Below are 14,487 nucleotides of genomic sequence, written 5' to 3'. Positions count from 1 at the left end.
CTGCTTCGTTTCTGACTTTCTCTGCCTGCATAAAAAGGATTATTTAATTCACAGGAGAGCTGTGAAAATTTATACACATATTCAAAGGAGAGGGAAAGCATGCAAAAGGCAGAATATGAGTAAAAGGACTGTCATTTCTCCATGTAAAACAAGTATTAATTACTACAAGAAATCTTTCCAAAGCTCACCGCCTTCTAATTAATTTGGGGAAAAGGAATGTGTCCCATAAGACATCTTAACTAGTTTAAGCTGGCACAGAAATTGACCTAATAGTCTTTCATTTAGGGCACACTATATTTCATAATTCCCTAATACCATATAATTATCTATTAAAAGCACGCAGCATTTGCTTATGCATTCTGTTTGAAAAACAACATATTAGTCTGATTGCATGAACAGAGGATTATATCAGAGAACATCTAAGAGAGTAAAGTAATTGTAGAACAATAGGAAGTCACAACCACTGATGTGAAGTTTCATTAAGGATATGAATTCAAGCTTTCTAGCTCTTCACTAATTTACACTCAAACCATGGTAAGAAACAAAAAGAATACAAACACACCAAAATCTAGTCTCATTTTTAAAACTTCTATCCTTTCCCTGCTCCAGGGCACAGTCAAAGCCAGGAAATTTAAGATAGTTGGAGCCAAGTAGTGTTTTAGCAAGGCCAAAAAAAATACAATTTTTCTTCACACAATACTAAAAAAAAGTTATTATTTTAAGAACAGAAAAGGACATTAGTATTTCTTAAGACATAACAACTACAGCCTCAACAAAACTAGAATGCAGCTTTAAAAGAAATTGAAATTGTCTACATAGAAATCTTTGCCAAATAAAATGGGGATCATACAACTACCCTGTTCATACATATACACTGAACAATAGGGTTTTGATCACAATAAAGAACCATAATTTAAGAATGAAGCACCACAATAAAGCTAGATTGATTATCCCAAAACTATGTACTATGAGGTTGGAAAACATAATTTATTTTAATTTACTTTAATTAAAAACAAAACATTACTCACATATTCCTTCCTTTGTTGGAGTTTGTTATTTCTCTTTCCCCAATGTTGTGGGGGAATACATGTGACTGATTTCTTACATCATTCCTTGTATTCCCGTATTCCCTCACAATCTTTTGACCATTGTAAAAATATAGAAGAGATATGAATGATACTATTTGCTGAAGACAGAGGGAATATTTCAATTTTTTCAATTAAATTAATTGGAAGGCAAATGATGGTAGTAAACACTGCACAGATCTCTGGTTAAAGAATGGTTACTTGTTATTAGTAAAGGGGAAAGGGTTGAAAAAAATAATACCTATGTGTATATGGGGATTGATAGAGATATATAGATAAGAATCTCTCTGTCTCTGTTTCTGTCTTTCTCTCTCCCTTTCTCATGTACATGCCTTTGAACCATTATCTGTTGACTCCCAGGACATTATCTTTTCTTCCTTAATGGATTCTCTCTTCAGAACCCCTACCTTTATACAACGAAACTAACTAGTATATATGTATATATGGGTATGTGGGTATATATATATATATATATGTGTGTGTGTGTGTGTGTGTATAAAATTTTATCATTATACCTTTCCCTAATGCATTAGAACCCTGAATCTCAGTCCTTGAACCTGTCATTACTTCTGTTCTTTATATCATTCAGTTATTTCCCAGTTCTATCATCTCTGTATTGGTTAAACTCATCTCCTTTTCCTATTGTGGCCCCTTGCTGAATGAATTCAATTCTACATTATCAAAAGATATTGATCCTTTGGATCCACTGGATCCACTTTAGAATCCTTTACTCCATGTCCTCTCACTGGTCATATAAGAACAAAGTCCGATCTTGGAATATTCCCATTTTCTATTTCTTAGAACAAAAGAATTAGAGTAAATCATGAAACTTTGCTAACTGGTTCCACTTCAAATTTATGTTATCCAATTCCTTGCCCTTACTAGAACACGGCAATCATTGGCTCAATTTGCTACTGAACTCCCCACATCTATAGGTCCAAGCCTTGTTATCTTTTCTCAAATCATCCACAACAGCCCTTCTTCCTTCTCTCTTAGCTGGAGACCTTAAATATCACTTAATTTTAATTATTTAATTTTTAAATTTTTAAAAAATTAAGTACATCATCTAAGAGTTTCTTCATAATTCACATCCCTCAAACATCTTCCCCCCATATCTTCTTCTTTACTCCAGTCTCAAATGAAGAGATGCCTCTTTTCCTTGTCAAGGACACACCAGATAAAAGTATTTTTGATCACATCCCCTTCCATCATCTCCAGAATATTTCCTCATTACCATCCTTACTTTTCAATCTTTCCCTTTCTAAAGCCTCCTTCCCTCATGCCTACAAACACACCCACACCTATCCTTATAAAAATTCAACCCTCACTTAATCCTATTATCTCTACTATCATCCTACATCTCTCCACCTCTTTTTAGTTAAATTTCTTGAGAAATTTGTTTACATTAGGCAATCCACTTCTTCTCTTAACTCTCACTTCTAAATTCTGTCCAATTTAGTTTCTGATATAATCATTCAAATGAAACTACATCAAAGTTACCAACGATCTCTTTTAAAAAAAATTAAACATTTCTGTAAAAAATTGAATTTCAATTTTTTTCCTTCCAACTCAATGAGAAGGCAAGCAAAGTACATCAGTTAAACACGTGAAGTCATGCAAAATGTTTCTATATTAGCTGTGTTTTCCATAACTATCACTCCCAAACAAGAAAAATGAAGTGAAAAATATGCTAAAACTGATCCAACCATTCTGGAGAACAATCTGGAGCTATGCTGAAAGGGCTATAAAACTGTGCATACCCTTTGATCCAGCAGCATCTCTACTGGGATACCTAAAGAGATCATAAAAAGGCAAAAATGTTTATGCAACCTTTTTTGTAGTGGCAAGGAACTGGAAACAGAGTGGATGCCCAACAGTTGGAGAATGGCTGAATAAGATATGATACATGAATGTTCTGGGATATTATTGTTCTATAAGAAATGATCATCAAGATGATTTCAGAGAGGCCTGGAGAGACCTACATGAACTGATGCTCAGTGAAGTAAGTGGAACCAAAAGAACATTGCACACAACAAGAAGATTATGTGATAATCAACTTGGTTCTTTTTAACAATGAGGTGATTCAGATCAATTCCAATAGACTTGTGATGGAGACATTCCATCTGTATCCAGAGAGAGGACTATGGGGACTGAATATGGATCACAATGTAGTATTTTCATCTTTTTTTGTTGTGGTGGGTTTTTGTTGTTTTTTTTTTTTTTTTTTTTGCTTGTTTTTTTCTTTCTCATTTTTTCCTTTTTTGATCCGATTTTTCTTGTGCAATATGATAAATGTGGAAAGATGTTTAAAATAATTGCATATGTTTAACCTATATTGGATTACTCACTGTTGAAGGGAGGGGAGAAGGGGAAGGGGAGAAGCAGGGGAAAAATTTATAACACTAGATTTTGCAAGGGTGAATGCTGAAAACTATCTTTGCATGTATTTAAAAAAATAAAAAGCTACTATTAAAAAAAACATGCTTCAATTTGCATTCAGAATTCTTAAATTTTCTCTCTGGAAGGGGATATCATTTTTTTTATCATGAATCTTTTGGATTCATTTTGGATTATTATATTGATTAGGCCCGCTAAATCTTTCACAATTAATAACATTACAATTTCTGTTATTAAATACAATGTTCTCCTGTTTTGGTTCCCTTTACTTTTCATCAGTTCCCATAGGTCTTTCCAAGTGTTTTTGAAACCATATTCATCACAGCACATAATCTTATGCCATTCATCAATTAATGGGTATCCCTCAATTTCCAATCTTTGTCACCAAAAAAAAGAGCTGCCATTTGTGTGTGTGTGTGTGTGTGTGTGTGTGTGTGTATAATATCCTTTTTATTTTTCTTTGATCTTTTTATGATATAGACACATTAGTGATATTGCTGGATCAAAAGGTATTTACAATTTTATGGTTCTTTGGGCATAGCTTCAAATTGTTCTCCAGAATGGTTGGATAAATTCACAACTCAACTAACAATACATTAGTGTCTCTATTTTTCTATATTCCTGTAGCATGCCTTTTTCTTTTTCTGTCATATTAAACAATCTGATAGGTGTGAAGTGACAAATTAGAGTTGTTTTTACTTTGAATTTCTTTAATTATTAGTGAGTTAGAGCATTTTCAGATGAATATTTATAGCTTTGATTTCTTCTTCTCAAAACTGCCTATTCATATCTTTTGATGATTTACTATTTTTATAAATTTAGTTGTTTCCTATATATTTGAGAAATGAATCCTTTATCACAAAAACTTACTGAAAAATTATACCCCCACTCTGGTTTCCTACTTTTCTTCTAATTCTGGTTGAATTAGTTTTGTTTGTACAAAACCTTATTAATTCTATGAACCAAAATTATTCATTTTGACTTCTTGTAATCCTCTTTATTTTTATTTTGGTAAACTCTTCCCTTATCCACAGATATGACAGGTATATTTTCCCATATGCTCTTAATTTGTTTATAAGATCATCTTTTATATCTAAATTACATATATATTTTAACCTTATCTTAATATATAATTTGAGATGTTGTTCTTTGCTTAGTTAACATCAGACTGTTTTCTAAGCTTCCCAATAATTTTTATTAAATAGTGAGCTCTTGCCCCCAAACCTTGGATCATTGGGCTTGTCAAATAGTAAATTACTGTGATCTTTTAATCTTGTATTTTGTGTAACAATCTATTCAACTGATTCATCACTCTTATTTCTGAGCCAGTACTAGATTGATGATTGGGATTTTATAATATAGATTGAAATCTGGTATTGTGAGGCTGCTTTCTTTCACATATTTTTCATTGATTCCCTGGATATTGTTAGTTTATTGTTGTTCAGATGAATTTTGTCATTTTTTTCTATTGGTATAGCATCATCTGTTTTTATGTGAGTGAAAAATGTGTTGTCTGCAGTTATTTCAAATGGAATTTCTTTTTTCATCTCTTCCTGCTAGGTTTTGTTGGTAATTTATAGAAATATTGATGATTTACATGGGCTTATTTTAAATTCTGCAACTTTGCTCAAGTTGTTAATTGTTTCAACTAGATTTTTAGTTTATTCTCTAATTATACCATTAAATCATCCTCAAAGAATGATACTTTTGTTTCCTTATTGCCTTTCATATTCATTTTTCTTTTCTAATTGCTATAGGTAGCATTTCTAGTACAATAGTGAATAATAGTGGTAATAATGTACATCCTTGCCTTATCCCTTATCTTTCTGGGAAGCCTTCTAGCTTGTCCCTTTAATATATAATGTTTGCTCTTGGTAATAGATAGATATTACTAATAGTTTTAAGAAAAGCTCCAATTATTCCTATGCTTTTTAATGTTTTTAATAGAAATGAACATTGCACTTTATCAAAAGCCTTTTCCATATCTATTGGGATAATCATGTGATTTTTGTTATTTTTTGTCATTGATATGGTCAATTATGCTGAAAATTCCCCCAATAGAAAACCTGCCTCTATTCCTGCTATATATCCCATTTGATCATAGTGTACAATCCTTGTGATATATTGCTATAATCTCTTTGCTAGTATTTTTATCAATATCTCCTTTGATTTTTAGGATTTCGATTTCAGTGTTTAATTAGGGATTTTTAATTTGCTCTCTTTCTAAGTTTTTTAGTTGCATGCCCAAATCATTGATCTCCTCTTTCTCTCTTATACTGATTTAGGGATTTAGAAGGAAAAAACCTTTGCCATACTTATTTGCTCTGACTGTAACCCACTAATTTTGGTATGTTGCCTCATTATTGTCATTATCTTTAATAATATTATTCACTATTTCTATAATATGTTCTTGACTCACTCCTTTAGCATTAGATTCTCTCTCTCTCTCTCTCTCTCTCTCTCTCTCTCTCTCTCTCTCTCTCTCTTTCTCTCTCTCTCTCTCTCTCTCTCTCTCTCTCTCTCTCTTTCTCTCTCTCTCTCTCTTTCTCTCTCGTTTTGATTGGGTCACATGGCTAGTAAGTGCTAAATGTCTGAGCTTGGTTTGAACTCAGATTCTTCTGATTTTAGGACTGGTGTTCTATTTGGTTGTTGTTTTAGGATTGGTGTTCTTATTTAGTTGCCCTGATTATTTAGTTTTCAATTAATTTTTGTCTATGCTTCTAGGCCTCCAGGGAGGGCAGGAAGAAAGAAGGGAAGAGAGGAAGGAAGGAAGAAGGAAGGGAAAGAGAAGGGAAGAAGAAAAAGAGAAAGAGAAGGAGAAAGGGAAGGAGGGAGAGGGAAGGAGGAAGGAAAAGAGGGAAGGAAAGAGAGAGGGAGGAAAGAAGAAAGATAAGAAGGAAAGAGAAGAAAAATTTGAAAGAGGGAGGGAGGGAAGTTGGGAAATAGAGAGCAGGAAGGTGGGAAGCATATATTACATGCTTACTAAAGCCAAGTTCCATGCCAAATCCTTTATAAATATCATTTCATTCAATCCTTACAACAATCCTGTAAGGTAGGTGCTATTTCATAGCCATTTCACAGATGACGAAAAAGAGGCAGTTAAAGGTTAAGTGACTAGCTATAATCACAGGCCATTTAAGGCCAAATTCAAAATCAGGTTTTCCTAATTCAAAGTCGTTTTGACTACCATCTAGCAGCCTAATAAGGTTAGAAAGGTTGAGTAGAAGTGACCCCATTACAGGTATATTTTTTATTCAGGAGTTGTTAAGGTATTTGATTACTTTTCTCTCTTCCCAATTAGTGGGATGTGTCACACAAAATGACCTTGTATCCTTTATTGAGGGGAGAGGCAGAATCTGTGATTTCATTCGTAGAAGGCACTTTTTCTGGTGAGTTAACTCCCTTGAATGCAGGTCAGAATCTTCTCTGCAACTTGACACTCTTAGAATGTTGCCTAAGTCACTGAGAAGCTAACTGACTTCCCAATGTTCAGAGTCAGTGTGTGTCAGAGGCAAGCCTCGAAGCCGGGTCCTTTTCCCTTCTGGGGCAGATTCCTATCCTTTTTGTCACACGGCCTCTCCAGGTACAAGAGACTTAGCTTTCCCTCTTTGCTCCCAAAACCTTCTTCTCTTTCTTTTCCTGGCTCCCTAGTACAACATACACCCCAGTCGGTCCTTTCTCTCTTCCCTGCTCCCTCCATTCCCTTGGCCTCTTTCTCCTATTGCCCCTGTGCTCCTTCACACAGTCCCTGCAACAAAAGAAACTTCAGACCTTGGGTCTGAAGAGAAAGACCCAGGAGAGTCTGAGACAGCTGTTATCTTTGAAATGTGAAAGTTAGCTGAAAAATTATGATTACAACTCCCTCACTTTTCAGGTGATAAAAATGAAGTAAAGACATGTTAGACCAGAACTAGAACACAAGTCCACTGATCCCGTTTCTCTGTGTTCTTCTTGCCTAAGGATAAATCATATCTTAATAGAAGTCTCTGAGTATAAAATCCCTCTATTACCCTTGTCCAACTATGTTTTTAATTGTAAGGTTTAATTTTTAAAGAGTGAAAGAAGAAAGGAATTCAAGAAGGTTTTTCAAATCCCTACTCTTCTAACAGCAAAAAACAAACAAAAACTTTAGGACATTTCAAAAAAACATAGTTTTATTCTATAGGTAGAATAGTTAGGTGGCACAGTGGATAGAGAGTAGCCATCTTCCTAAATTCAAACACTTATGAGTTATGTGACCCTGGATAAGTCACGTACCCTGTTTGCCTCAGTTTCCTTATCTGTAAAATGAGTTGGAGAACAAAATGGCAAAACACACCGACATATTTGCCAAGAAAACCCCAAATGGAGTCATAAAGAGTCAGACAGAACTGAAAAATGACTTAACAAGTAATCCACGAATTGTGATGGTTCTGGTTCTGGGAGCAGAAAGATTCAGAGCAGAATAGTACCACTAGAAAGAAAACCAGATGACTAATTCCTGGAGCAAGAGGAAGAAAAGAAAGGTGGTGGCAAAGATAACAAGAGAATAAAGCAGTATCCTGGGTATTTTTCCTGTCAAGAAGCTCTTGTCCTTCAGAGTTGCTCCCCTGATTCTAGTCTCGTTTTTTTGTATTACAGTCTAAGAGCTACCTAGTAACTTAGAGCTGAAGGGAGGGGAAAGTTTCTAGTTTCTAGTCCCCTAATTTGTGTGTGTGTGTGTGTGTGTAGCATGAAGAGCTTCAAATTGCAACTTTGAATGAATTTTCCCCAAACTGCTTCATGGACTAGGTCAGATTAAATTCTATTCCCACTGCAGATACATTATGGATTAGAAGCCTTTTGTGGAAAGGCCTGAAACATTAACCACCATTTATAACATTCTTTCTATGGGAAAATGAATTCTGAATTTCAAACAAGAGACTTACAAATGAATTTCTGGAAAAGAACTTGCTTCTTAACTGGGAATCACTGAATCCAGACGTGGATCCATGCCATAACTAGTCTAACTTATTAAGCTAAACAGAACATCAAATTCTGGTGAAATCAGAAACTAGAAATGGGCACTGACGATAATAGTCTTCCTCCAATGAAAACTATGACTCTGCTATCACTTTGATGCTGCCACCACCTCAATTATCATCGTTAGGATATGGTTTAAGAACCAGTCCATGGGCCAAACACTGACTCACAGGCATGAAATCCAGGGCCAACTTCAGCTATAAAAGTTAAAGATACAAACATATTCCTAAATTGGGAAATGTACAATTTTTTTTAAAGGCAAGAACACAAGACACATAATTTCCCTAATGACAATGGCTGGATCTACTTTTGTCTTTGGATTCCCATGGCTTAGAACAGTGCCGGGAACAAAGTAAGTGCTTAATAAAGTCTTGCTGATTGTTGTTCCATATTTTGTTGTTGTTGTTGCTGAACCATTTTAAATGAGATAAAATTCTCCCAAGGAGTATTTATTGGGTCTGAATTGGGTAGGATCTCTATAAAGTATTCCCAATCTTTACCTAAGGAAAAGGGACTGAGAAATATTTCCTAAGCTAGATGAGATGGTATGAGCAAGGAAGAGGTCAGAGAAAGAAAGGATAACTTAATATCATTTCAGTCACATCAAGAAGAAAAAAATATCACTACTAAAGAGAGCACTATTTTTGTAAAATAAAGACTAACATTTGCCCTATGTCACAAATTCTGTTACCTACAAAATAAAATTTCCTAATTTCCAAAGTAATTTTTTAGACTTAAAAAAAAATTATCCCTGTTTCAAACTAGGCTTTTTAGGGAAAAAAATAGGCCAAATAAAGTAACAGTGCCCTGTACTTTCTTCTTTCTGAAGCTAAATTTCTGGAATGAATTCAATGTATACTACCTCCCACTACTTCTTTCTCATTATTATTATTAACTACTTGTAATCTAACTTCTGCCCTGTACCTCACTACTGAAACTGTATTCTTCAAAGTGCTTGACAATCTCCTGACTGCTAAATTTTATAGCTTGTTCTTAGTCCTCATTTTTATGCCTTATATTTACATAAGCATCTACAGTTTCCAAATCCTTTCACATATTTTCAAAAGCCAAAGCCATACTCCTAGGCATTTTTTCTATCAGAAGTCTATCAGGTCATCTCCAGACTCCTATTATGATCTTTGACTTATATTAGATCATAAACTCCTAGAAGACACAGACTGTTTGTTGCTTCTTTTTGTAACTTGGATGCTTTAGCATAGTAACTGACATAGTTACTATGTCATAGTAAATATACTATGACATATATACTATGACATAGTAGGCATTTAATTATTTTTTGTTGATTGATGGAGAACTTGATTTTGATATCTACGCATAAATCATTTAATCTTTCTGAGGATCAATTAAATTATCTACCATAAAAGAGGATTGAATTAGATAACTTTCAAGGTTCTTTCAAACTCTAAATCTATGATTTAATGATGTTTTTTAAAAATGTTAATATTTACAAAAGCATTCTCTTTGCAATAATGCTGCAGGGTGAGAAATGCAAGTGTATTATCATGTTAAAATTGCCATTTTACATGCAAGAAAACTTGAAAAAAGGAAGTTGTATCTTTTTCAGGGACACAGGAACCAATCAACTAGCATTTATTGATTTCCTATTATGTGCCAGGCAGTGTATTAAGGGCTATAGATAAAGAGACAGAGAAAAAACAGTCTGGCTCTCAAGGAATAGTCAAATGGGGGACAAACAAATTTAAAAAACCCAAATTGTACAAACAAGACATGAACATAGAATGAATAAGGTAGTCACGAAGGGAAAGCACTGAAATTTAGAAAAGCTGGGGAAAGCTTCTTATAGAAGGTATGAGTCTACCAAGATATTAGGGAAGCTAAGAGATTAGAGAGGATGAGGGAGATGCCTGAAAGGGACAACTAATGAAAACATTCAGAATTGAAAGTGAAAATGTAATGGAAGAGGAAAAACAAGATGATGAGGATCATAGGAGTACAGTGTACTTAGTGGGTAGTAAGGTATAAGAAGACTGGGAGGGTAGAAATGGGCCAGGTTGTCAATTACTTTGAGAGCACTTTATATTTGGCCGTATATTAATAAAGTATCAGAACTAGGACCTCTAACTTCATTGACCATGGTTCTAACTCTTCCCAGATGTGCTTCTGTCTCTAAACACTTTGTCACCATAACTCAGCTGCCCTCTTGCCTGGAATTTCCCTCAATATCTCTGCATTTCTCATCTGGCTTTATTATTTGGGACTTTTCTGACGGACATCTCCATCATATCCTGATATTGGGGACTTCCCCCCACTCTGGAGATTTTCAGCTTCCTTTTATGTTTTGTCTTCCCTCATTAGATTGTAAAGTCTTTGATGTCACAGGCTTTTTAATTTATTTATTGGTGCTCATATTCCCAGTGCTTAGCACAGTACCTGGCACATAGTAGGTACTTATTAAATGTTTATGTGATTTAGACATAGAGGGCCTTGGGGTTTCTCACCCTCAATATTCCTATTCCATGCTAGCCTTCCCCACACTCCCGTGATGATCTTTTGGATTTTTATTTGGGGCATGATCCCATTCCAATAGTGCTTCATTCTCTTCTTGGCTGTGAGGACTTTGTCTCAATGTCCCACACCTCAATTAAAATGTAAGATCCTTGAGGGCAGGGGCTGTATTTCCTTTTTGCTTGTGTTTATCTACAATGCCTTGAACACAAGATGCACTTAAATGCTTGTTACTTACCTACTACCATGACACTCTATTGCTTTCCATAGAACTCTAAGGAAGATTGAAGGATATCATTTCCATTTTATAGATGAGGCAAGTAACATTCAGAAAGATTAAATTACTTTCTCTAAGTCCCATAGCAAAGTTGCATGGACAGGACTTCTGATTTCTAAGTTTAATCTTAATTCTTACTATATTATTTGCCACATAATTTCCTTAGTAATAAGATTAGAAAAATTAAAAATAATCAGTTGAATAACTATATTTGTATATATGCAAAAATATATTTATGTGCACATACGTATATATGCATATACTTCTACTTTATATCCCTCTTGACTGGAGCTGATTTTTGCCTTCAAATAAAAAGTAACAAATTAGTGAGCAAAAACTATCAGACTAATAGATCAATGGTTAGACTTAGTCAAAAACTACAAGTATAGATGTTAACCAACATTCTAATGCCAACAAATGTTTATTTCTTACTCAAACCTAAAACTTGTATACTACCACCATAATTCAGAGTCTGACTGACCAAAAGTCCTGGATTCTCTCCTTCCTAGCAAAGGCAAAAATAAGTACATCTTTAGAATGAAACACAAGGGATTTTATTTCTCTTTCTAACAAGTAGCTTCCTTTCTTGTCATGAAGCTTTCCAGTTGAGGTAAATTAAACTGTATCATGTCAAATAATACACTTTAGATCAAATAGGCACACAAATATAGTATAAATATACGAATGTTCAGAGGCAAAAAAAAATATTTTTATATTTTTTATATATTTTATTATTTTATTTATTTATTTATTTTATTTGTATTTATTTATATTTTATATATTTTATTTATATATTTTATATATTTTTTTATATTTTTATATATTTTTCATATTTTTAGAAGTTCTATGAATAAAAACACTCAACCTGGAAGAGCACTAATACTTTAGGGCCAAAAATTAAAACATCAATAAAGGTAGGAGCAGATTAGGGTCATGGGGTAGATACAAGCTGGGGGTTTTTCTGACTAGACAATGGATCATCATTGAAGAAATTGAAATTGTTACTATTATTTCCATTCTGTCTTTTTAAGTCTATTTTGTTAGCTGACAGTTACTAAACAGAACAGGCCCCAGGAAATCATTGAAGAATATTATCCAGTGAAATAATTCCCAAGATGCTTGCTGACACCAGCAGAAAGAAATCCCAGATAGGGCTTTTAGCTAAAGTATTAGCTTAAGTGCTTAATTAAAGGTGTGGTGCCTGAAGGGGCCCCATCTGTAGGCTGAGGTGCTAAGCTTTTAGGAGTTTCTGGTTCTGGTACAAGCTTCTTAAAAGAGATGCAGAAAACTCTTCCAAATGTCTAAGAATCAAAAGAGCTTGAGGTCTTCTCAAGCTTAAAAATGCCAGCAGCTTGGGGAGTCAACTATTCACTAGTCCAAACTCAGAGCTACTTTGCAAAGGAATGCCTGGAAGAGTCAATGTGAAATGTCCACAAATATATGTGTAGATAATTGTTCCATAAACAGAGCACCTCGTTATTCTATGAAAATGAAAGTCGACACTCTTGACATGAGTCATAGGAAAGATATAGAACCTTCCAAGCTGATAGACTGTAGGCAGAAAAATAGAACAGATGGAATGGGGGGTCATTCTACTGGCAGCCACCTCAGCTCTCTTTTGTACATCTTATATTCTATTTCCCATTACATACACTCCCAGAGACTTGCCCTGCCCTAACACCACGGAAAAGTAGGGTAGGCAGGGAAGGACTAAGTTGTACAAGGGCCAAAAAGAATCAAATAGCTCCTATCTAGCCAGTTCTCCCATCCCAGAACACCCTACTTCCTCCATTACCTTGCCCTGGTGATCATGCTTCATTTCCCAGCCCCGTGGCAGCTCCAGCTGTTTGTTAGCGAACATGTTGAGGAATCCCACTAGGTCTCGATTATGCTGGTAGCGTTCAAAGTGGTGAGTGTCCCGCCGGACTTTGGTGATCATGTGCTTCAAACACGTATTGTTTGTAAACATGCGATAGGCACTCTGGAAAAAAGTGTGAAGAAGCAAGAGTTAATCCACATCTGCAAGCGTGTTCCCAACAGAAAGCAAGGAAAGAGTAAAGTACCTTGGTTAAAGCAAAATGCAAAGAGATGAAATTAATTTTAACAAATTAAGCATAAGAAGGTACCATCCACTCTGGTCCTCTGGCCATCTGCCTTGCTGATACACCTCCTGGATCACCAGGTCATGGTAGATTAAATACACTTAACTTTATAATTTCTTCAAGAGATTTGGATTGGTAAGTGCCATCTCATATAACCTGCTGGATCTCACCATCCCCAAAATATGCTTCCCATTCTATATTGTCTTGCCATCTGACATAATGTCTTTACTATTTTCATCCTCTCCCCAGTCTGTGAATCAATAAACATTTATTAAGCAGCTACTCTGTTCTAGCCACTGTGTGAGGCACTGGGGATACAAAAAGAGACAAAAGACAGCCCCTGCCCTCAAGGAACTTACAATCTTTTTTTGGGAGGGACACAATAAACAAATATGTACAAACTATATTGAGAATCAATAAGAAATAAATAAGAAGGAAGACTTAGAATTAAAAGGGATTGAGAAAGGCTTGGGCAGTTAGGTGGTGAAGTGGATAAAGTGCCAACCTCAAAGTGAATTTTAAAATTCAGCCTCAGACACCTATCATCTGTGTGATTCTGGACAAGTCACTTAACTCTTCTTGCCTGTAAAATGAGCTAGAGAAGGAAATAGCAAACTACTTCAGTATCCTTGCCAAGAAAATCTCAAATGAGTCACAAAGTAGTATACATCTGAACTGAACCACAATAGGAAAGGCTTCCTATAGAAGATAGGATTTTAATTGGGAATCAGAGGAAACCAGGAAAGCCAACAGGAACAGGTAAGGAAGGAGAATATTCTGAGTATGAATGACAGCCAGAGAGAAAAGACAAAGTATCTTTATCTTGGGACAGATTTCTGTCACAGGACCAAAATGTATGTGGAAAGTAGTGAAGTATAAAAAGTATGGAAATGTAGGAGGGGACTGGATCATGAAGGAGTCCAAATGACAAATAGATTTTATATTTGATCATGGAGGCCAACAGAGAGTCAATGAAATTTGTTGAGTAGGAGAGCGATATAATTTGACCTGTGCTTTAGGAAATCTTTGGTGGTTGAATCAAGAATGGATTAGGGTGGTCCATGACTTTCGGTGGGCAGATTCACCAACAAGTTACTGTAATAGTCCAGGTAGGACAAATGGTAGTAGTGTCAGAGGA

General features: G+C 35.0%; 1 protein-coding gene across 3 annotated transcripts in view; it reads right to left on the bottom strand.

Annotated features, from left to right (window-relative positions):
• The window catches only part of HECW2 (HECT, C2 and WW domain containing E3 ubiquitin protein ligase 2), a 369,280-nt gene that overhangs the window by 91,289 nt on the left and 263,504 nt on the right, over positions 1-14,487 (bottom strand). For all 3 annotated transcript variants that reach the window (XM_031960290.1, XM_031960289.1, XM_031960291.1), the window contains one exon: positions 13,043-13,228. In XM_031960290.1, the coding sequence (XP_031816150.1) occupies positions 13,043-13,228 (186 nt within the window). The remainder of the gene's footprint in view (positions 1-13,042; positions 13,229-14,487) is intronic.

The sequence above is a fragment of the Sarcophilus harrisii genome, chromosome 3, assembly GCF_902635505.1.
Source record: "Sarcophilus harrisii chromosome 3, mSarHar1.11, whole genome shotgun sequence".
NCBI classification, from domain to species: Eukaryota; Metazoa; Chordata; class Mammalia; order Dasyuromorphia; family Dasyuridae; genus Sarcophilus; species Sarcophilus harrisii.
This window is presented reverse-complemented; position numbering and strand designations above follow the sequence as displayed.